This window comes from Scyliorhinus torazame, chromosome 1 (assembly GCF_047496885.1).
Source record: "Scyliorhinus torazame isolate Kashiwa2021f chromosome 1, sScyTor2.1, whole genome shotgun sequence".
NCBI classification, from domain to species: domain Eukaryota; kingdom Metazoa; phylum Chordata; class Chondrichthyes; order Carcharhiniformes; family Scyliorhinidae; genus Scyliorhinus; species Scyliorhinus torazame.
The window spans coordinates 55,307,916-55,331,008 of record NC_092707.1 but is presented as its reverse complement, the minus strand read 5'-3'; the positions used below and the strand labels follow the sequence as shown (position 1 = coordinate 55,331,008).

General features: G+C 45.6%; 1 protein-coding gene across 2 annotated transcripts in view; it reads left to right on the top strand.

Annotated features, from left to right (window-relative positions):
* tctn1 (tectonic family member 1) overlaps positions 1–23,093 on the top strand; it is an 87,275-nt gene that overhangs the window by 41,053 nt on the left and 23,129 nt on the right. For both annotated transcript variants that reach the window (XM_072495101.1, XM_072495103.1), the window contains 7 exons: positions 345–457; positions 947–973; positions 1,438–1,566; positions 1,750–1,875; positions 3,951–4,036; positions 7,588–7,728; positions 18,509–18,665. In XM_072495101.1, coding sequence (XP_072351202.1) covers positions 345–457; positions 947–973; positions 1,438–1,566; positions 1,750–1,875; positions 3,951–4,036; positions 7,588–7,728; positions 18,509–18,665 — 779 coding nt within the window. The remainder of the gene's footprint in view (positions 1–344; positions 458–946; positions 974–1,437; positions 1,567–1,749; positions 1,876–3,950; positions 4,037–7,587; positions 7,729–18,508; positions 18,666–23,093) is intronic.

The window sequence follows — 23,093 nt, the reverse complement described above, 5'->3', positions numbered from 1 at the left end:
GGAGCAGTCAGGCCCTGCTTTTTCTGGTGAATCTTGTGCATATCTATCACATTGGTACTGCAACTTCACACCATTCTATATATTTCATTGCAGAGCCTTTCAACAAGGTACTGGTATATCTCTGCTTTGAGGGCAGCAGAGCATCTCAAACAGTAATTTTCTGATTTCATGCTGATAGCCTCACCATTATCTATCACAAAATTCAGGCCATTACAACGTGCATTGATACTGCTAATCCATAATAACTTAATACTGTGAATGATGAACCACCTCAAACATATAGTTTTGATTTTATGTAAAGTTATATTTTATTGACCGTTGACTCTTGTTTCTTTGGATTGTAGGTTTTTTAGTAAATCAGGCAACACGCTGCAGTAGAAAGTTTGACATTGTAATAGATTGCGGTAGTTTCCCAGCATTAAGCATGAAAAACTACCTCGGTTCTAATATTTTTCCAGTAAGTTATGAATGCTATACTTCATTAGAAATATTTAAGTTGTCATCCTGACGTAAAATGTACTAAATAATCATGATTAGTTAATGAATTGCTCATTAACATCAATTACAATATTTTAACAATTCAAATTGATGCCAGATCATCCAATTTCTGTATTTGTTGACTTCCAAGTGTATGATTATATGAAACATTTATGACCAACTAATTAAGTTAGTTGTACTATGACCAATTTATTTATCTTTTAATAAATACATTTTCTGCAATGATAGCATTGTTTTGCTTTGCGTAGTATTGACACTGTCTTTCTTTAATTAAGGAAAGAGATTTTCTGGGATTGTGCCCAGATTTGTAGGGTGTTTCCAAAGTTTGAAACCTGTTGGTATAAATATCTTAATGTTGTATTGAATAAAATAATAATTCTGTCCAAGTTTTCCAAAACGTATCCTTTAAAACACTAGAAACTGATGTATTTAAATACATTTTTTTCAGAGCCCTAATCCAAAATTGAACAAGAGTGTAAGTATTTAACTTTTAAATCTTGTGTGTTATAGAAATGTTGGTAAATTGGTCTGAATTCTTACATTATGGAGGAAGCCTGCTAAAGATAAAGTAGGTTCATTGTGTTGCATTCTTCCGATGGCTCATATGTGTTTTAATAGGACTATTGATCCTCCATGCCTTGTTTTATTAATACTTCAGTTCCTGTTTTTTGAGTTTTGCAAATATAGCTTAAGAGCAGGGAACAAGATCTACCTCTAGTTTTGGCCTAGATTTTCAATTGTTTAAAATATACATATTAAGGAGCTAATTAAATTATGACCTTTTACTTTCTTTGGGATACAACAACATTTTATTTTTAAATCTAAATGTCCTGGCAACAGGTCTATAATGTTGCGAGTATATTCTACCTAAACACAGTTTTGTGTTCCATATTATGGACAAATAGACGCACTTACTAATTAGTTTTATCTATCTTACAGATCCCATTCTTTCTTGCCTCTATAACTTTGAGATCTCTAAATGGAACACAAATACGTCTAAATGATCCAGCTGATAATGATTGGACGCCTAGATTGCATGTTAATGTGTGTAGAAATGTAGTGCTAGAGGTAAGTTTAGTTTTACTGGTTGCTTATTAAAGCCACACCTTGCTATATCATTATCATACATTTTTTAGTCTTATTACTGCTTCCAAGTTCTGCAGAATGTAACATGTTCGGTGTTTCTGTTGAATTTTGTAATAGAAAGCCCATATGATTTCTTTAAACCATGTTTTTTATTTATCTTGGTAGGTGAACTATATCATTGTGTATAATGATAAAGGAAAAATTGTAAATGCCTCTGCTGCTTTCACTCTTGGAACCATTAGCAATAGCATGGTACCAATACAACAACACTTCCAGATAACTTTCATTCAGGTACAGTAATTGGAAAAATTAATTTTTGGAAAATGTGAGTTAGTGTAATTATAGCCATTTTTTTCGACCCTTTAAATGATGGTTTTGAGTAAATGCTCAATTATTGTTATTGGAACCTAGGGACTCCTGCATTAGCGATATAATTCTCAAAATATGTTTGGCGTTCACTGTGATTTGCATGATTTCTTATTTTTTCTCTTATTCTTGCTTAACTCCCACGGTTTCCTCCCACAATCCAAAGATGTGCAGGGTAGGTGGATTGGCCATGATAAATTGCCCTTGGTGTGCAAAATTGCCCTTGGTGTTGGGTGGAGGTGTTGGGTTTGGGTGGGGTGCTCTTTCCGGGGGCCGGTGTGGACTCGGGGGGGGGGGGGGGGGGGGGGGGGGGCCGGGTGACCTCCTTCTGCACTGTGGATTCAATGATAATCTATGATTAATCTAGGACAAAGGTTCGGCACAACATCGTGGGCCGAAGGGCCTGTTCTGTGCTGTATTTTCTATGTTCTATGTTCTTCACATTCCTTAGGGTGGCCTTATTCTTTAATCTGGGGCAGGGGGAGAGAATAATGAGGACAGGATATTTAAGAGGTTTGCTGTAGTTTTGTGAGAACCTCTACAACTTTTTTTTTTCTGATTAAAACACAGTTAATCCCCATGACTGCAGCATTTTGAGTTTGTATCTTTTTATGGTATGAACTGAACTAACGTAAAGATTTGGCTCATCAGGATTATGCCTTTTCAAAATTTAATATTAAAAAGGTTATCCATGAGCCACTTTTGAAGTGCAAGCATGTGAAACCATTCTTGGGCCTTTTTGGTTTAAAACTTTTCAAAATATATAATTTCAGTTTTTTTTTTAAGGGTTTTCGGTTCTCCGATTTGCATTATTATAATGCTTTATCATCTCTCAAAATATCTCGATGCACTTCACGAAATGCTGTTGTTATGAAGGAAAATATAGCAAATTATGAAAATTAATTTTACAAACAGTAAGGAAATAGATGACCTTTTTCTTTCACAGTTAAAGGAAGAATGTTGGCTTGGACAGAGGGGAAACTCCATGTTTCTTTTATCAGTACTGTGTGACATTATAGAAATAAACAGCATGTGAAGAGTTAATGTGAAGAGTTAATGTTATGTTAAGCCTAGCCACTATAGGGAGCTAAGGGACAGTACTATAAATTGCACTAACTCTTAAGCTAAGGAGAGGAGATTAAACTGGAGCTGACAAAGATAAAATTCATAGTGTATTCCAGAGTTAGTTAAGATATAATAGTTATAATTAGTAGATAAAGATAGTATTAGTGAGTGTAGTTTAATTTTTACATGTATGTTTGCTATTCAGAATAAGTGTCAAATCAAATTTAGTAGTGTTAAGAAAATTAGTTTAGTTCTTCAAAAGAGCTTTGTGTATCTTTGTGATCACTACACCTTCCATCCTGGAAACCCCTCACAAAGATCACCACATACTGCTGTGGAGTTTCTCATGTGAACAGAACAAACTGATGGGCATTGATTTAATATCTCATCCAGAGGTCAGCTACTCCCTGTAATTGTGCACAAATTACAATATGGAGCTCAAATCCATAATTATATGCTTCGAAGACACCAATGTTGACGGAATAAGATGGAAATGACCTTCTCTCAAGGCCCTCGATATGATTGAGTCAATAGCTAAGAGATGCATAATAATCCCTCTCGGAGAAACTGCCAGAGGGCTGACACATTTTAATGTTTTCCGCTCTCATATCTCACTTGCACCATTTCAGTAGCATCGATTCTTTTGATAGACCAACATTCCACTTATTGTAGTTCTATAGAAGAGTCATACAGACTTGAAACATTAACTCTATTTCTCTCTCCACAAATGCTGCCAGACTTGCTGAGTATATCCAGCATTTTCTGTTTTATTTCAGATTTCTAGCATCTGCAGTGTTTTGCTTTTATTCCACTTATTATCATGTTTTATTGTGATTTTCACTTATTGGCAGACTTAATAATAATTCACCTTCATTATGTATCTCATTTCTGCTAGTCTTATCTACCACTAATAAATGTGCTTTTTTAACTTTCAGTACAATACTACATCACTTGCTCTCAGTGGAAATCCAGGCTATGTTGTTGGACTCCCTCTAGTGGCTGGATTTGGACCAAACACCTCATATCCTTCACACGCTGCCTTTCAGATCATAAAATAAATACAAGCGGTGAAAGTCTTTCAGCTCATCTGCAAATGCAGAGTCTTTCCGGTTTAATTGTTATCACCACTCCCTCCTCCCACACACTCTATCATAAGGCTTGAGTTGTTTCTTGAACAATTTTACAGGTTACCCCTCCGTACCTTGCCTGGAAGTCCATTCTATGTATTCATCATTGTGTAAAGAACATAAGAAATCTTCAATGAATGGGAATGTGTTTCAAGGGTCTGATGATATAAGTTTGTTTTACTTCATTCTCCATCATTATGGCCATTTTTGGTCCCTATCTTTAGAGAAATATTTTATTCCCCTTTTTTTCAACTTATTTTTCATTGTCACCTTTTTGACCATAGAACAAAGAACAATACAGCACAGGAACAGGCCCTTCGGCCCTCCAAGCCTGTACCGGCATGATACCACCCTTGGCCAAAACCCTCAACATTTCCTGGTGCCGTATCCCTCTAGACCCATCCTAGCCATGTATTTGTCGAGATGCCTTTTGAACGCCGTTAATTTACCTGCTTCCACAACCTTCCCTGACGACCCGTTCCAGGCACTCGCCACCCTCTGTGTAAAAACCCAGACTCGAACATCTCCTCTAAACTTTGCCCCACAGACCTTAAACCTATGACCCCTAGTGATTGACCCCTCCACCCTAGGAAAGAGCGCCTGCCCATCCACTCTATCCTTGACCCTCATAATCTTGTAGACTTCTATCAGTTCCCCCTCAACTTCCGTCATTCTAATTAAAACAGTCTGAGTCTATTAAGCCTTTCCGTATAGCTAACACCCTCCAGACCAGGCAACTTCCTGGTAAACATCCTCTGCACCCTCTCCAAAGCCTCCACATCCTTCTGGTAGTGGGGCGACCAGAATTGTGCGCAGTATTCTAAGTGCAGCCGTACCAAGGTTCCATACAACTGTAGCATGATTTGCCAGTTTTTATACTCGATGCCCCGTCCAATGAAGGCAAATATTCCATATGCTTTCTTGACTACCTTGGCCACTTGTGTTGCCACTTTCGAAGATCTGTAGACCTGTATGCCCAGATCTCCTGACTTTCTATATTCCTAAGAATTTTGCCATTTACTATATATTTCACCTCTATGTTAGACCTACCAAAATGCATTACCTCACATTTGTCTGGATTAAACTCCATTTGCCATTTCTCTGCCCAAGTCTCCAACCTATCTATGTCCTGCTGAATCCTCTGACAATCCTCAACTCTATCTGCCACTCCACCAATCTTAGTGTCATCCGCAAACTTGCTAATCAGACCATTTGTACCAGTCTACCATGAGGCACTCTGACAAAGGCTTTACTGAAGTCCATGCAAACAACATCCGCCGCCCTCCCCATATCAATCATCTTTGTCACCTCCTCAGAAAGCTCGATCAAGTTAGTGAGGCACGACCTCCCCTTCACAAAACCCACGCAGACACGGGGAGAATGTGCAAACTCCATACGGACAGTTACCGAGGGTCGCAATTCGAACCCGGGTCCTCAGCGCCGTAGTCCCAGTGCTAACCACTGTGCCACCATGCTGCCCTTTAGTAAAACACCTTTCTACTGCTACTCTGATGAATCCATTTGTTTCCAAATGGGTATAAATCCTGTCCCTGAGAATTCTCTCCAATGCTTTACCTGTTACCGAAGTGAGGCTCACCGGCCTATAGTTTCCTGGATTATCCCTGCTACCTTTCTTAAACAGCGGTACCACATTAGCTGTTCTCCAGTCCTCTGGGATCTCACCTGTAGCCAATGAGGATAAAAGATATCAGTCAAGGCCCCAGCAATTTCCTCCTTTACTTCCCTCATTACTCTGGGGTAAATCTCATCCGGCCCAGGAGACTTACCTACATTAATGTCTTTTAAAACACCCAATACCTCCTTTTTGATGTCAACATGACCCAGACTATCCACACACCCTACTCAAGAATCATCTTCCACAAAGTCCTTTTCTTTGGTGAACACTGATGCAAAGTACTCATTTAGTACCTCCCCCATTTCCTCTGGCTCAACACATAGATTTCCCCCACTGTCCTTAAGTGGTCCAATCATTTCCCAGGTCACTCTCTTGCTTTTTACATATGAATAAAAAGCTTTGGGATTCACCTTAATCCTACTTGCCAAGGACTTTTCATGACCCCTCCTAGCCCTCCTAATTTCCTGTTTAAGTACCTTCCTACTTTCTTTATACTCCTCAAGGGTTTTGATTGTCCTCACCCTTCTAGATTGTACAAAAGCCTCCTTTTTCTTTTTGACAAGGTTCACAATGTCCTTCGTTATCCAAGGCTCACTTCCTTCATTTTATCAACTGTCGCTTGAAAGACTCCCACAAGTCTGATGTTGATTTACCCTCTAAAAGCCGCACCAATCCAAATTCTTCAATTCCTGTCTAATGTTATCGTAATTTGCCTTTCCCAAATTTAGCACCTTAACGCTTATCCCTATCCAAAAGTACCCTAAAACGGATGGAATTATGGTCACTACTCCCAAAGTGTTTCTCTACTGAAACCTCAACCACCTGTCCAGGCTCATTCCTCAATACCAGGTCCAGTACTGCCCCTTCTCTAGTTGGACTATCTACATATTGCATCAAGAAGCCTTCCTGGATACACCTTACAAACTCTGTCCCATCTTAGCCCCTAGCACTAAGTGAGTCCCGGTCAATGTAGGGGAAGTTCAGTTGATTCAATTTTATATTGAACTTGGCTTGTACTTCTTTAGCATGTGACATAAACAAAAGGGTGTTATTTTTGGTTTTGGGGGAGGATGAAAAAGGATTAGATCCTTGTTGCCATGTCAAAAGCCTTGGAGTAAATTAAACAAACCATGAAACTGGGAAAAGTAGGGAATTTCTAAAATAGTTTTTTTTAAATAAGCATAGTTGAAAAAATATAAATTAGTTCAACATTTATTTGATTATTGGTTGCAGAAATCTAGGGCAGTGTTTTACTCCAGCGGCGTCGCCCGTTCTGGGACCCCATTCTGCGGCCCACAGGGGACTAGGATGGTGCTGGAGTGGCCTCCGCCGCCCCAGCTGCCGATCCCGGCCTGAACCTGGCGCCGCGGGATCCGCACATGCGCAGTTGAGCCGGCGCCAACTAGCGCATGCGCAGTGGCCTTCTTCCGCACGGCGGCCCCGACGCCAAATGGCGCAGGGCTACAGGAGCCAACGCGGAGGAATGGAGGCCGGGGGGGGGCAGAGATGCTGGCCCGCTGATCGGCTCAGAGGATGTTAGAATGGCGCCGGCGGGACTCGGCTTTTTGTTGATGGCAGCTCGGCCTATATGGCCCGGAGAAGCGGCACGCCGGCCCGGGCCAGAGAGTCGGCGCCTACCCTGACCGGCGCCACGCCGACCACGCCTGCGAATGCGGAGAATTGCATCGGGGTGGCATGGCACGATTCGCGCGGCGCCAATTCTCCGACCCGGCCGGGGGTGTCGGAGAATTACGGCCCTAATCTTTTCATACTTTGTCTGGAAGCTTACCCTTAACTGACTCTTTCCACGTTTGGCATAATTCAGAGCAAAAACAGACTTGGACAGCTGACTGTCATTAAAAGTTCAGCCAATCAGGATTGTTTACAAATGGAAGGACTTCGGACACCAGTACTTTTTGGGTATAATTTAAAGTCTGGTTGTTTATTGCGGTAGGTAATACAAGATCATTTTACTGTATTCATGAACACTCCTTGAGATTCAGTGCTGGCAACAGTTCAAGGATATGCCACTAGTGTTATAGAAGCCAGTATTATGACAATTAAACTGATAAAGTGTTTATCTTAATTTACATCAAATAAATTCGTGCACCTGGAACCTTCAGACTGGGGGAAAGGAAACAGCAGACTATTCAGCAAGCACTGCCTGGGGACTATTCAGCAAGCACTGCCTGGGGACTATTCAGCAAGCACTGCCTGGGGACTATTCAGCAAGCACTGCCTGGGGACTATTCAGCAAGCACTGCCTGGGGACTATTCAGCAAGCACTGCCTGGGGACTATTCAGCAAGCACTGCCTGGGGACTATTCAGCAAGCACTGCCTGGGGACTATTCAGCAAGCACTGCCTGGGGACTATTCAGCAAGCACTGCCTGGGGACTATTCAGCAAGCACTGCCTGGGGACTATTCAGCAAGTACTGCTGGGGACTATTCAGCAAGCACTGCCTGGGAGTGGGTTTTCAGACTGGGGGAAAGGAAACAGCAGACTATTCAGCATGCACTGCTTGGGAGTGGGTTTTCAGACTGGGGGAAAGGAAACTCCAGACTATTCAGCAAGCACTGCCTGGGAGTGGGTTTTCCACCATTGCTTTGATAGTGGGGAAAAAAGAGCAGCCTAATGCTCAGACCTCTGAGTCACTTTGCTGGATATGTTTCTCTTCAGCTACACTAGGGACAGTTCAAGTCCCCTCCAGCCCATCTGCAGCAGGTAAGAACAGAAGGGAGGCACAGCCAGCCTCCTGTGCCATTTCCTTCTAGCCTGCCCTTGTCTATTACTGGTTCTGGCCAGGTGTTTCTTGTGGCACTAGGCTTCGGAAAGTGATGTCAATGATGTCAATTTGCAAATAAAAGACCCAGGGCGGAATTCTCCGTTGCCTGACGCTGAAATCGGGAACGGCGATTGGGCGGAGAATAGCTCCTGCGTCTAAATCGCAGCAGATGCCGGGTTGCAATGCGCCGCCCCCTCCAAATCGGAGTTTTTGCGACTCGCGCAGTTGCAACCCCGTTCGCATCTCTTTATCAGGCCCACCCGCGATGCTCCGCATCCGATGGATCATGTTCCCGATGGTGCGGTCCACGTGTGCTCTCAACAGCCATGAGCCTGGCGTGGCAGCTGCAGAGAGAGAGAGGGCGTACGGACAGTATTGCCACTGGCCGGGAGTAGTAGGGGGTGGCCAGGAGGTGGGCTGTGGGGTTGGGGTGGACGGGTTCGCTGTCCAGCAAAACCGGCGCCATCTGTTCAGGCACAATCGGTGTGTGTGGGGGGTGTAAGTGTATCCGCGGCTGCAGCTTGTCAGCGTGTTGATCACGGACCCAACGATTCGCACCGTTTTTCGCATGTTCTGAGGGTGTTTCACGCGGCGCCGGTGCTAGACCCTGCGGATGCAGAATCGGTGCAGGTGTGGCACCGGTTTTTCAGTCGTGGAACTCCACAGATCCTCCATTAGCATCAACACTTAGATGCAGGAACGGAGAACCCAGCCCCAGGTTCTAGAAGGGGCCTCTCTTCTCCCTCACCCAGCCCCCAATCGACCTCAATCTAAATTTTGGCATGACTTATAAAACTGCAATACCAACTTGTTACCCTCCAGAAAACCCAATGGGGAAGGATGGAACAAGAGCCAGTTTTTTGTTGTTTTTTTTAATTTAGGGCACCCAATTCTTTTTTCCAATTAAGGGGCAATTTAGTGTGGCCAATCCACTTACCCTGTACACCTTTGGGTTGTGAGATAGACCCACGCAAACATGGAGAGAATGCGCAAACTCTACACTGACAGTGACCCTGGGCCAGGATTGAACCTGATTCTTCAGCGCTGTGAGGCAGCAGTGCTGACCACTGCACCACCGTGCTGCCCTAGGGAGCCAGTCTTTGCACGCTTTTATGATAATTTATTCACAGAGATGCACAGTACAAACACACCGCTCCTAAATTCAAAGCCCAGTTCTAGTCTGTTCCTTCATATAGGAGCCCAAGTGAATACCGGGTTTAGAAGAAAGAGAGGTAATCTCATTGAAACATTCAGGATTCTGAAGGTGCTTGAAAGGGTAAACACTGAGCCTTTGTTTCCCTTGACAGGGGGATCTAGAACAAGGCGGCACAGCTTCGGGATAAGGGGCTGACCATTTAGGACTGAGATGAGGAGAAATTTCTTCACTTAGAGGATTTAGAATCTTTAGAATCCTCTACCCAAGAGGCTTACGGACATACCACTGCTAACTATATTTAAGATGTGGAGATGCCGGCGTTGGACTGGGGTGAGCACAGTATGAAGTCTTACAACACCAGGTTAAAGTCCAACAGGTTTGTTTCGATGTCACTAGCTTTCGGAGCGCTGCTCCTTCCTCAGGTGAGGAAGGAGCAGCGCTCCGAAAGCTAGTGACATCGAAACAAACCTGTTGGACTTTAACCTGGTGTTGTAAGACTTCGTACTGAACTATATTTAAGGCCGAGAGGGACGGATTTTTGGTCCATTAGGGAATCTACCAATGTCGGGAATGGGTGGGAGAGTGGAGTAAAAGCCTAATATCAACCATGATATTATTCAGTGGCAAATCAGATTTCTGCTCCTAGTTATTGTAGCAGCTTTTCCCAATGTTCTTCCTCTGTACCTGGGGGCATTTCTCGGAAGCAGAAATCTCGCTATAAACCGGATGTTGATAAATAATGTTCTCTAAATCAGGAAAATGAGTTTAGCTTGCAGCAATGCTGATGGGGCTCTTATTACGATCCCAGACCAGACCCCAACTGTGGCTAGGATACCGAAACCCCAAAACTTTAGTTTATTTTAAAACTGTATGGAAAAAATGATTACTCCAGGAATAATTGCATAATAAAATAGGGCTTTGGTATTTCTGCAACAAAACTTTATTATGATTACAATATTAAACTTTTAACTTCACCCTTCACAAGAACAGCCTACATTTACCCCTTAACACAACTATACAGTTCCATATTAAACAATAAGAAAAGAAACATACAGTTCTTAATCTATCTTGAAATTAGCAAGGCATGGAGTAATACTTGCTTTATAAAACAGATTTAGCTCTGGTTGTAACCCCTTCAGACTCTGGCTGAGTATCTTTAAATAGCTGCTTCAACTTGGTTGTTTCACCCCCTTGTCTTCAGGCAAGACTACTCTACTTTGGACTCCGAGTCAGGCAGATCTCTCTCTCTCTGTTTCTCTCTCTCTGTCTGTCTGTCTCTCTCTCGCTCTGTCTCTGTGTCTCTCTCTCCCTCTCAAAGACAAAGTATCTCTGCAGACTGCAAAATCACATTAACTCCGGAGGCAGAGACCTCCTCAGTCAAACCACAGTCCAATAGCCTAGACTGAAAAACACATCCCTTCGTCAATTTTAGCTTTTATTTCCTAGATGCAAAACAAAGTCCTTTTTAAAACACTACCCATTGCAGCCAAGCACCCTATATCCCTCTGTTTTTAACTCTTGTCCCAATATTTAGAAGCCAGTATTCCTAAAATTTTCAAATCGTCACACATCGTGTTCAAACATAAATTTAAATGCGTATTGCCAGGCTCTACATACCGTATAATGATTTATGCCAGACCTAATGATTTATGCCAGACCGATGTTGATACCACTTCAACTGGTTACAATAAGCAATGCTTGTGTCTTATCCTCTGATTTTTTTTTTTCTCTGTACATTTTGGGAAGCTACCTGATGCCTTATTTCAATGTAGAAAATTAACGTACATGTGAATGAGTTTCTGTGATGACACTATTTGTTAACTGTATACTAATTAAGTGTTTAATCACATTCCAATTGTAGGCATTCACTGGGGATTCACCTGTACCCATCCATATAGGAGCAGGTTACCTCTTGAGGGGCAATCAAGAATGAGAGGTCATAGTTTTGGAAATGGGGTAACAGATTTAAAATAGAGATGAGAAGAAATGACTTCTCTCAAAGGGTCGTGAATCTGGAATTCACTACCCAGAATGCAGTGGATGCTGGGACCTTGGGTAAATTTAAGGAGGAGATAGACCGATTGTTAATTAGTAATGGGCTGAAGGGTTATTCAGAACAGGCAGAAAAGTGAAGTTGAACCATGACTGTATTGAATGATGGAGCAGGCTCGTGGAGCTGAATTGCCTACTCCTGCTCCTAGGTCTTGCGTTCTTATTAAACAGTTGTTGTTGGATTGGAGGCACACTATTTATAATGCCTCCCTCTGTAAGTGAAAACTTGAAGGTGTATAAAGACTAGGTTCCAGCTTTATCCAACCACCTGGAGTTTTGACACTGCTAGTTAATGCAACAGGTGACATTTGGATATAACTCTCGCTTCTGATGTTATTTCCACCCAGGATGGTGCCTCTGCAGCTTCTGTTTTTTAATTAATTCTTGGGATGCCAAAGCCAGCATTTATTGCCCATCCCTAATTGCCCTAGAGAAGGTGGTGGAGAGCCATATTCTTTACTGCTGCAGTCCATGTAATGTAGATACACCCACAGTGCTGTTAGGAAGGAAGTTCCAAGATTTTGATAAAGTGACAGTGAGGGTGACAGAGACAGTTCCAGGTCAGGGTGGTGTGTGCCTTAATGAGGGAGTTTGCAGGTTGTGGTTTTCCGATACATCTAGTGCCATTGTCCTAGGTGGTAGGGGTTGAGGGTTTGGAAAATGGCATCAGAGGAATCTTGCTGAATTGCTGCATTCATCTTGTAAATGGTACACATTGTTGCCACTATGTGCCAGTGGTGGATAAAGTGAATATCTAAGATGGTGGATGGGATGCTACTTAAGTGGGCTGCTTTGTCTTGGACAGTGTTGAGTTTCTTGAATGTTGGAACTGTACTCATCTGGATAAGTGGAGAATATTCCATCACATGTCAGATTTGTGCCTTGTAGATGGACAGGCTTTGAGGAGTCAGGAAGCAAGTTAGTCATTGCAGAATTCCCAGCTTCTGACCTGTTCTTCTAGCCACAGTATTTATGTGGCTGAACCAGTTCAGTTTCTGATCAATGGATATTGATGTTTGGGAGTTCACTGATGGTAATACTGTTGAATGTTGAAGGAAGATGGTTAGATTCTCTCCTGTTGGAGTTGGTCATTGTCTGGCACATGTGTGGCATGAATACTACTTGCCACTTACCCCAAGCCTGAATGTATTTCAGATCTTGCTATATGCTGACACTGACTGCTTCAGCATCTGAGGAATTGCAATAATAATAATCTTTATCAGTGTCACAAGTAGACTTACATTAAGTTACTGTGAAACTCCCCTAGTCGCCACACTCCGGCGCCTGTTCGGGTACACTGAGGGAGAAATGAGAATGCCCAATTCACCTCACAAGCACGTCTTTCGGGACTTGTGGGAGGAAACCGGGGAACCCGGAGGAAACCCACACATACAGAGGGAGAACAGACAGACAGTGACCCAAGCCAGGAATCGAACCTGGGACCCTGGTGCTGTGAAGCAACAGTGCTAACGATTGTGCTACCATGTCGCCATGGTACTGAACACTGTGAATTCAACTGCATTTTGACCATATATTGAAGGAAAGGTGATTGAAGCAGCTGAAGGTGCTTGGGATGGGACATCGCCTTGAGAAACTCTTGCAGCTTTGTTCTGAGTTTGAGTAATTGGCCTCCCACAACCATATCTGTCTTCCTTCGTCCTGGATATGACTCAACAGTGGAAGGTTTATCCCGATTCCCATTGACTTCAATTTTGCTGGTATTCTTTGATGCCACACTTGCTCAAATGCTGCCTTGATGTCACCTTGCAGCTTGTGTTCAGCTCTTTTCTCCATGTAGAGTGGCACAGAGGCACTGCTGCTTAACAGCTCAATTCCGTCCTCAGGTGACTGTGTAGAATTTGCACTTTCTCCCCGTGCCTGCGTGGGTTTCCTCCGGGTGCTCCAATTTCCTCCCGCAGTCCAAAGGTGTGCCGGTTAGGTCGATTGGCCATGCTAAATTGTCCGTTAACTGGAAAAAAAAAGAATTGGGTACTCTTTTATTAAAAAAATATATATATTTTTAAAGAACTAATGTTGCCCACCGAGGTGTGTGTATCTGCTCTGGTGGAATGTGGCGATGACAGATGTGACACATCGATCTTGGCATCCTCTGAGCTCTCCTCCGAGGTGGTCTCATGGGAGGCAAGGGAGGGGGCCACCCTAGATGGGCCAACACCGTCGGCTGGAGAGCCTGCGGGAGAATGAACACAAGGTAAGTGGGAGGGATGGGTCAGTGTGTATGGCAATAACAACTCGCGTGTGGCAGATCCTGCGGGTGGGGCCCGGTGGATCCTCAACTCTGCAGCTTGCGCCGACCTCCACATTGGTGACATCTCTGTCCCCGTCACCTCCAGGGCCCATCCTCGAAGGTCGTCAGGATTCTTGGCTGGGACTTCTGGTGACGGCGGGCAGGAGGCAGCCGCACATTGGAGGGCTCCTGTTCGGGAACGGCATTTTCGGGGACTAACGCCCAGTCCTAGGGCCAGCGACGGCAGTAAAAGTCGAGAGACAGCGCAAGGAGAAGGATGTCGAAAAACACCAAAAAAACGGCCGGGAAAAAAGCGGATGAAAGTCTGTTGGATAGTGGAAAGGTCACCGCGGGGTCAACAAAGAAAATGGAGGCTGGAGCATCAGGGAAGGCCACAGTGCTTACGGCTGAAGAAATAACTAAGGTGATGGCTGCGGAATTCCAAAAGCAGTTGGCGGAGATTGAGAAATGCATGGAGACGATGAGGAAGGAGATGAGGGAGGTTTTGAATGTGCTGGTGGAGGAGGCGGTTTCCCCGGTGAAGACGGCGGTGGCGAGCGCAGTGGCGGAGGTGCGAGAGCAAGGGGAGGCGCTGAAGGAAGTGGAGGAGATCGTATTGCAGCACGGTGATCAACTTGCCTCGATGGGGAAGGAGATGCGGAAGGTGATGGACACGAACAAGAATCTGCGAGGAAAAATGGAAGATCTGGAAAACAGATCCAGGCGACAGAATTTGAGGGTCGTGGGGCTGCCCGAAGGAGTTGAAGGACCGAAGCCGACTGAGTATTTTGCCCCGATGCTGGCAAAACTATTGGGGGGGTGGGGAGGACCCCTCCCGATATGAACTGGATCGGGCTCATCGGTCGTGGAGGCCTGTACCAAAGGCGAGTGAGCCGCCAAGGGCAGTGACTCTGTGCTTCCGTAGGTACAGTGTGAAGGAGAAGGTCCTGAGCTGGGCCAAGCAGAAGCTGGTGGTGCAGTGGGCTGGAGCTGGTATATGTGTATACCAGGACTTTACGGTGGAGCTGGCGAGGAGGCGGGCTGCCTTCAACCGGGTGAAGAGGGCACTGTACATTGGTACGGTGCAGTGCGGCATTGTATATCCAGCGAAGCTGAGGGTGACTTATAAGCTCAGGGACTTTTATTTTGGAACGGCGGAAGCAGTGGAGGAGTTTGCGAAGGCAGAAGGACTGTGGCAGAACTGACAAATTGAGGAATGGTCATGTACCGATGTAACCGCATGACTGTATTTTCTTTTTTTGTATCACTGCGTGCGGGTGTAGAGGCTAAAGGAGCCAATGTTGCATATATTTGGACAAGGGAAGGGACCGGACTTTCACTCGAAAGGAGGGCTCTTTGGGGTGTTGGTGGATATGTGGGGTTTGTGTGCTAAAAGGGGATCTTTGGGCTTTCCTAGGGCCGGGAAAGGGACCCGGGCGGGGGCCTCCACGCTGGCCGGTTTAAGCCGGCCAGTGAACGGGAGTGAGGTGGGGGGAGGGGCTGCGGCCATCGGAGCCTGGCAGAACAGGGTCCGAGTGGTCTAGCCGGGGTGGAAAGTTGGGGGGAGGAACCGAGGTTAGGAGGAGGAGTTTTACAAGAGGCAGTGGACGGGAGGAGCTGGAGATTTTTTGGGGGGAGGGGGGTGGGGGTGGTGGTGGAGAGCTGTGTAAGATTAAGGGTGACTACGGGTAATCCCTGATTCCTTTTTGTCATTTATTTATGTAAACATGCGGGTTGATGTTTGGGGGTTGGTGGGCGGATGGGATCGTTGTTATTATGGGGATTGACATATCTTGTTGATTATTGTTGATGGATGTAAATGTGGGAGAAAATGTGAAAAAGGAGGAGAATAAAAAAAAATTAATTTAAAAAAAAAAAAGCTGGGATTCTCCGAAAATAGGGCTATATCCCCACGCCCGCTGGAAAACGGGCTCGACTCACTCCAGACTTTGTTCAAAAAGTCCGGAGTGATTCTCCGGTTTTAAGAGGGATAGCAGGGCCACAGCGTGTGCCGCGCAGCACCTGCTGCCGATATGGGGCCTTGCACTTCTGTCTGCGGGTCCCAGCATGTGCGCAGCGGCCGTTTTTGCGCCGGCCCCGCGCAATATGGCGGAGCCATGCAGCGGGCCGGTGCAGAAGATAAGCGCTCCACCCTGGATTGCAAGTGCCTGCCGATTGGTAGCCTCCCAGAGTCTGATCCCCCTCCCCATACCAGGACGGCCAGCGGGGCCGCACGTCCGAGCTCCCACCGGGCGGAACCAGGTTGGAACCACGCTGGCGGGAACTTGGCTGGTCGATCGCTGAGAATCATCGCGTGGGCCTCTTTCAATGGCCCCCGACCGGCGCCGCGTCGACTGCACACGTGCGGCTGGCGGCAATTCTCCGATCTGCGGAGAATCGCGTCCAACGCCGTAGGTCTGAGACCCCATTCTCTGCCCCGTGCTGAACGCAATTTTGCCGCGGAGGCTCAGAGAATCCTGGCCCTTCTGTCCAGCACCCCTCCGCCAGTCTGGGCCTTCTCCCGGCGATTGTGGGAAAGCTTCTCCTGTGGAGAAGAGCATCGTTAACTGCACGCGTGGCTCACAGTGGTTGGGGGGGGGGGGGGTGGGAGGGTTGAAGGAAGGGAGGGTTGGGGGCTGCATGGAGGGTTGGGGAGTGGATGCTCGCGTGGGGGCAGAAATGTCTCTGGGTGGGAGGGGTTGTTGTCAATCACCTGTGCTGCCCGGTGTAGGTCATGGACCTTCTCGCAACACTGGTAGGCAGTCCTCCTGGTCACTCTTCCCAAGCTGACAGCCGCTGCCACTTTATCCCAGGCGTACTGGATGCCCTGTGGCTCACCCTCCGGGACCCTCTGGGTAACAGAACAAATCTCCTGGCCTTGACCGCATGTAGGAGCCTCTGCAGCTCCAAAACTTGGGGCAGTCTTCTTGGCGCCATGGCTGCGAGTAGAGTGGGGCCTGGCTGTGCAACTGCAATTTAAGTGCTACTCGACCTTGTTAGCGGGGGGGGGGACTGGCGAGCACGGTCCAGGCGAATCGGCTGATGAGCCTTCATTTGCAGCATGAAGCACAAGGGGCCTCATTAAGTGGACCAATTAACGCTGAATAGCGTTCCCGTCCTTGCCGGGCCGAATACCGGGCAGTTCGCGGCAGTTCCCGCTCGCTATCACACTTGGAAATCTTTCTGGAGAATCGCGTCCTCTGTTTCTTTTTCCACAGATGCTGCTAAATTTGCTGAGATTTTTGAGCATTTTCTGTTTTTATTTCAAATTCAGCATCTGTTGTGTTTAGATCTCAAAAAAGGTTAATTTGGTGGGAATGTCTATTGAATTCAGGCAGGAAATATGACTGCTGCTTTACTATGGCCGGGAATTTCTGACTGTTTTCATGGTCTCCAATGTTGATGATTACTGTGGAAGCAGTAAGCAAAAAGTGCTATAAAAACTGAAAATTATTGAAATACTCAACAGGTCTGACAGCTTCTATTGAGAGAATAAACAAGTTAATGTTTCAAGCATGTGACTTCATCAGAACAGCAAAGGAGGCGGTGCAGTGGTTAGCACTGCTGCCTCACGGCGCCGAGGTCCCGGGTTTTATCCCGGCTCTGGGACACTATCCGTGCAGAGTTTGCACATTCTCCCTGTGTTTGTGTGGGATTCGCCCCCAGAGCCCAAAGATGTGCAGGCTAAGTGGATTGGCCACGCTAAAATGCTCCTTAATTAGAAAAAATTAATTGGATACTCTAAATTTATATAAAAAAAACGAAAAGCAAAGGATTTTAAGCCTTATTCAGCGTTCCTTGAAATGTTGTCTTTCTCCCTCGGATCATTTCTGCAGCTGAGCACCCTGCTGACAGAGCCACAGAAAAATTTGATTTGATTTAGATGAATGAAAATCGCTTATTGTCACAAGTAGGCTTCAAATGAAGTTACTGTGAAAAGCCCCTAGCCGCCACATTCCGGCGCCTGTTCCGGGAGGCTAGTACGGGAATTGAACCCACGCTGCTGGCCTTGGTCTGCTTTACATGCCAGCTATTTAGCCCACTGTGCTAAACCAGCCCCTATTGTCACGATTTATTGTCACAAGTACGGTGGTACAGTTAAAAGTATTGCTCTGCGTGCAGTCCAGGCAGATCCATACATGAAAAACATAGGATATACGATAAATACGAGGCAGATGGCCCAAGAATATGCCATCACACTTAATTTAAATGAAAATATTTGACATGGATCCTTTGCAGGCATTGTCCTGACCATTGGCAAAAGCCTGGAAATCCATGTGCTGCAAAAAGAATGTAGAGATTTGTCGTAAAGAGGCTCCAATCCCCTCTTGTTGAACTTTGCAACTGGGAAATATGCATTCCCCGGATGCTGATCTTGAGTAAAATCAGCTCCATTATCTCATTGGCTGAAAGGGTTTATTTATAGTCCTTTTGAACAAAAAACATTCATTTATAAGTTACCAAGGTTTTTCTTATATATCTTTAAAGACTAAACAACAAGACAGCATGCCATCACTGGATACGAATCATCATGAATCTATTACTTGGACAAAACTTTCCTCAAATTGTGGCATCGTTTGGAAATTCCCCAGTGCAGAATATGAAAGATTGGGTGGCCATTGAGCAAGTTACGTCTGCAGCTCAGGTAATAAGCTGAATAAAATACGAAAAGAGGGAAAAAGGGTCACCATTTTCATGTCTTTCTATGAAGATCTGTAATATGTTGCAATATTAATCAGATCAGCAGATAAATATATGGATACCGGGGTGCACTACTGTTGAAAAGGCAGATTTCAACAATCATGAATATGTGTTTATTGCTATCTTTGAAAGGTTTATAGTCTGTGCTTTCAAGCAATAGAAAATAACTAGGAAGAAAATTTTGAATTCTTTAACTTGCATGAAATAAATCAAATGTTTCATTACGTTTTTTTCCTGACAGTTTGTGAAATGTATTTCCTGTTGAAAGGAGCCTGCAATTACATTGGAACCAGCTTAATGAACTTTGTTCACACTGAGGCAATTCATGACCGTAACAGTGCTCTTTAAGTTACCCCTCCTTTAAAAGTAAAAATTTAGCATTGAACTTTATTTTGAGGGAAACTCCATTTCTTTTGTGGGGGTGTGTGTGGGGGTGTGTGTGGGGGTGTGTGTGGGGGTGTGTGTGGGGGTGTGTGTGGGGGTGTGTGTGGGGGTGTGTGTGGGGGTGTGTGTGGGGGTGTGTGTGGGGGTGTGTGTGGGGGACGTCATGGCAGCCGTCAAGAAGAAATGCAAATGAAAATCGCTTATTGTCACAAGTATTGTCACATGTAGGCTTCAACAGAAGTTACTATGAAAAACCCCTAGTCGCCACATTCCGAAAATCGCTTATTGTCACAAGTAGGCTTCAAATGCAGGGAGGCTGGTACAGGAAGGAGACAATGGACAATATGGAGCGGAGGCTAGAGGCCCAGGGGACGGCGACTAGGGACCTTGAAACAACGGCTGGAAACACCTCTAGAACTGGCCTGAATCATGGAATATCTTAATTCCAAGTAGTCCGGGAAAGTCCCAGGACCGGATGGGTTCCCGGCAGACTTTAACAAAAAATTAGCAAAAGCACTGGCCCTGCACTTGCGGGAGATGTTCAAAGACTCACTGTCGAAGGAGGCCCTGCGCCCACGCTTGCCCAGGCCTCGATCTCACCGATCCCCCAAAAGGACAAACATCCGACAGAGAGTGGAAGTTACAGATCCATCTCAAAGAACAAAGAAAAGTACAGCACAGGAACAGGCCCTTCGGCCCTCCAAGCCCGTGCCGACCATACTGCCCAACTAAACTACAATCTTCTACACTTCCTGGGATCGTATCCCTCTATTCCCATCCTATTCATGTATTTGTCAAGATGCCCCTTGAATGTCACTATCGTCCCTGCTTCCACCACCTCCTCCGGCAGCGAGTTCCAGGCACCCACTACCCTCTGTGTAAAAAATCTTGCCTCGTACATCGACTCTAAACCTTGCCCCTCGCACCTTAAACCTATGCCCCCTAGTAATTGACCCCTCTACCCTGGGGAAAAGCCTCTGACTATCCACTCAGTCTATGCCCCTCATAATTTTGTACACCTCTATCAGGTCATCCCTCAACCTCCGTCGTTCCAGTGAGAACAAACCAAGTTTATTCAACCGCTCCTCATAACGAATGCCCTCCATACCAGGCAACATGCTGGTAAATCTCCCTCTCTAAAGCCTCGACATCCTTCTGGTAGTGTAGCGACCAGAATTGAACATTATACTCCAAGGGCAGCACGGTAGCATTGTGGATAGCACAATTGCTTCACAGCTCCAGGGTCCCAGGTTCGATTCCGGCTTGGGTCACTGTCTGTGCGGAGTCTGCACATCCTCCACGTGTGTGCGTGGGTTTCCTCCGGGTGCTCCGGTTTCCTCCCACAGTCCAAAGATGTGCAGGTTAGGTGGATTGGCCATGATAAATTGCCCTTCGTGTCCAAAATTGCCCTTAGAGTTGGGTGGGGTTACTGTGTTATGGGGATAGGATGGAGGTGTTGACCTTGGATAGGGTGCTCTTTCCAAGAGCCAGTGCAGACTCGATGGGCCGAATGGCCTCCTTCTGCACTGTAAATTCTATGATAATCTATGAAGTGTGGCCTAACTAAGGTTCTATAAAGCTGCAACATGACTTGCCAATTCTTATACTCAATGCCCCGGCCAATGAAGGCAAGCATGCCGTATGCCTTCTTGACTACCTTCTCCACCTGTGTTGCCCCTTTCAATGACCTGTGGACCTGTACTCCTAGATCTCTCTGACTGTCAATACTCTTGAGGGTTCTACCATTCACTGTATATTCCCTACCTGCATTAGACCTTCCAAAATGCATTACCTCACATTTGTCCGGATTAAACGCCATCCGCCATCTCTCCGCCCAAGTCTCCAAACAATCTAAATCCTGCTGTATCCTCGGACAGTCCTCATCGCTATCCGCAATTCCATCAACCTTTGTGTCGTCTGCAAACTTACTAATCCGACCAGTTACATTTTCCTCCAAATCATTTATATATACTACAAACAGCAAAGGGCCCAGCACTGATCCCTGCGGAACACCACTAGTCACAGCCCACCTGTCAGAAAAGCATCCCTCCATTGCTACTCTCTGCCTTCTATGACCTAGCCAGTTCTGTATCCACCTTGCCAGCTCAACCTTGATCCCGTGTGACTTCACCTTTTGTACTAGTCTACCATGAGGGACCTTGTCAAAGGCCTTACTGAAGTCCATATAGACAACATTCACTGCCCTACCTGCATCAATCATCTTTGTGACCTCTTTGAAAGACTCTCGAATTAGTGAGACACGACCTCCCCTTCACAAAAAACCATGCTGCCTCTCACTAATACGCCCATTTGCTTCCAAACGGGAGTAGCTCCTGTCTCGAAGAATTCTCTCCAGTAATTTCCCAACCACTGACGTAAGGCTCACCGGCCTGTAGTTCCCTGGATTATCCTTGCTACTCTTCTTAAACAGAGGAACAACATTGGCTGTTCTCCAGTCCTCCGGGACATCACCTGAAGACAGTGAGGATCCAAAGATTTCTGTCAAGGCCTCAGCAATTTCCTCTCTAGCCTCCTTCAGTATTCTGGGGTAGATCCCATCAGGCCCTGGGGACTTATCTACCTTAATATTTTTTAAGACGCCCAACACCTCGTCTTTTTGGATCTCAATGTGACCCAGGCTATCTACACGCCCTTCTCCAGACTCAACATCTACCAATTCCTTCTCTTTGGTGAATACTGATGCAAAGTATTCATTCAGTACCTTGCCCATTTCCTCTGGCTCCACACATAGATTCCCTTGCCTATCCTTCAGTGGGCCAACCCTTTCCCTGGCTACCCTCTTGCTTTTTATGTACGTGTAAAAAACCTTGGGATTTTCCTTAACCCTATTTGCCAATGACTTTTCGTGACCCCTTCTAGCCCTCCTGACTCCTTGCTTAAGTTCCTTCCTACTTTCCTTATATTCCACACAAGCTTCTTCTGTTCCCAGCCTTTTAGCCCTGACAAATGCCTCCTTTTTCTTTTTGACAAGGCCTACAATATCTCTCGTTATCCAAGGTTCCCGAAAATTGCCGTATTTATCCTTCTTCCTCACAGGAACATGCCGGTCCTGAATTCCTTTCAACTGACACTTGAAAGCCTCCCACATGTCAGATGTTGATTTGCCCTCAAACATCCGCCCCCAATCTAGGTTCTTCAGTTCCCGCCTAATATTGTTATAATTAGCCTGCCCCCAATTTAGCACATTCACCCTAGGACCCATCTTATCCTTGTCCACTAGCACTTTAACACTTACTGAATTGTGGTCACTGTTCCCGAAATGCTCCCCTACTGAAACTTCTACCACCTGGCCAGGCTCATTCCCCAATACCAGGTCCAGTACAGCCCCTTCCCTAGTTGGGCTGTCTACATATTGTTTTAAGAAGCCCTCCTGGATGCTCCTTACTCTGCCCCGTCCAAGCCCCCAGCACTAAGTGAGTCCCAGTCAATATTGGGGAAGTTGAAGTCTCCCATCACAACAACCCTGTTGTTTTTACTCTTTTTTTTTTCCAAAATCTGTCTACCTATCTGCTCCTCTATCTCCTGCTGGCTGTTGGGAGGCCTGTAGTAAACCCCCAACATTGTGACTGCACCCTTCTTATTCCTGATCTCTACCCATATAGCCTCACTGCCCTCTGAGGTGTCATCCCGTATTACGGCTGTGATATTCTCCCTAACCAGTAGCGCAACTCCGCCACCCCTTTTACATCCATCTCTATCCCGCCTGAAACATCTAAATCCTGGAACGTTTAGTTGCCAATCCTGCCCTTCCCTCAACCAGGTCTCTGTAATGGCAACAACATCATAGTTCCAAGTACTAATCCAAGCTCTAAGTTCATCTGCCTTACCCGTAATACTTCTTGCATTAAAACATATGCACTTCAGGCCACTAGACCCGCTGTGTTCAGCAACTTCACCCTGTCTGCTCTGCCTCAGAGCCATACTGGCCCTATTCCCTAGTTCTCCCTCAATGCTCTCACCTTCTGAC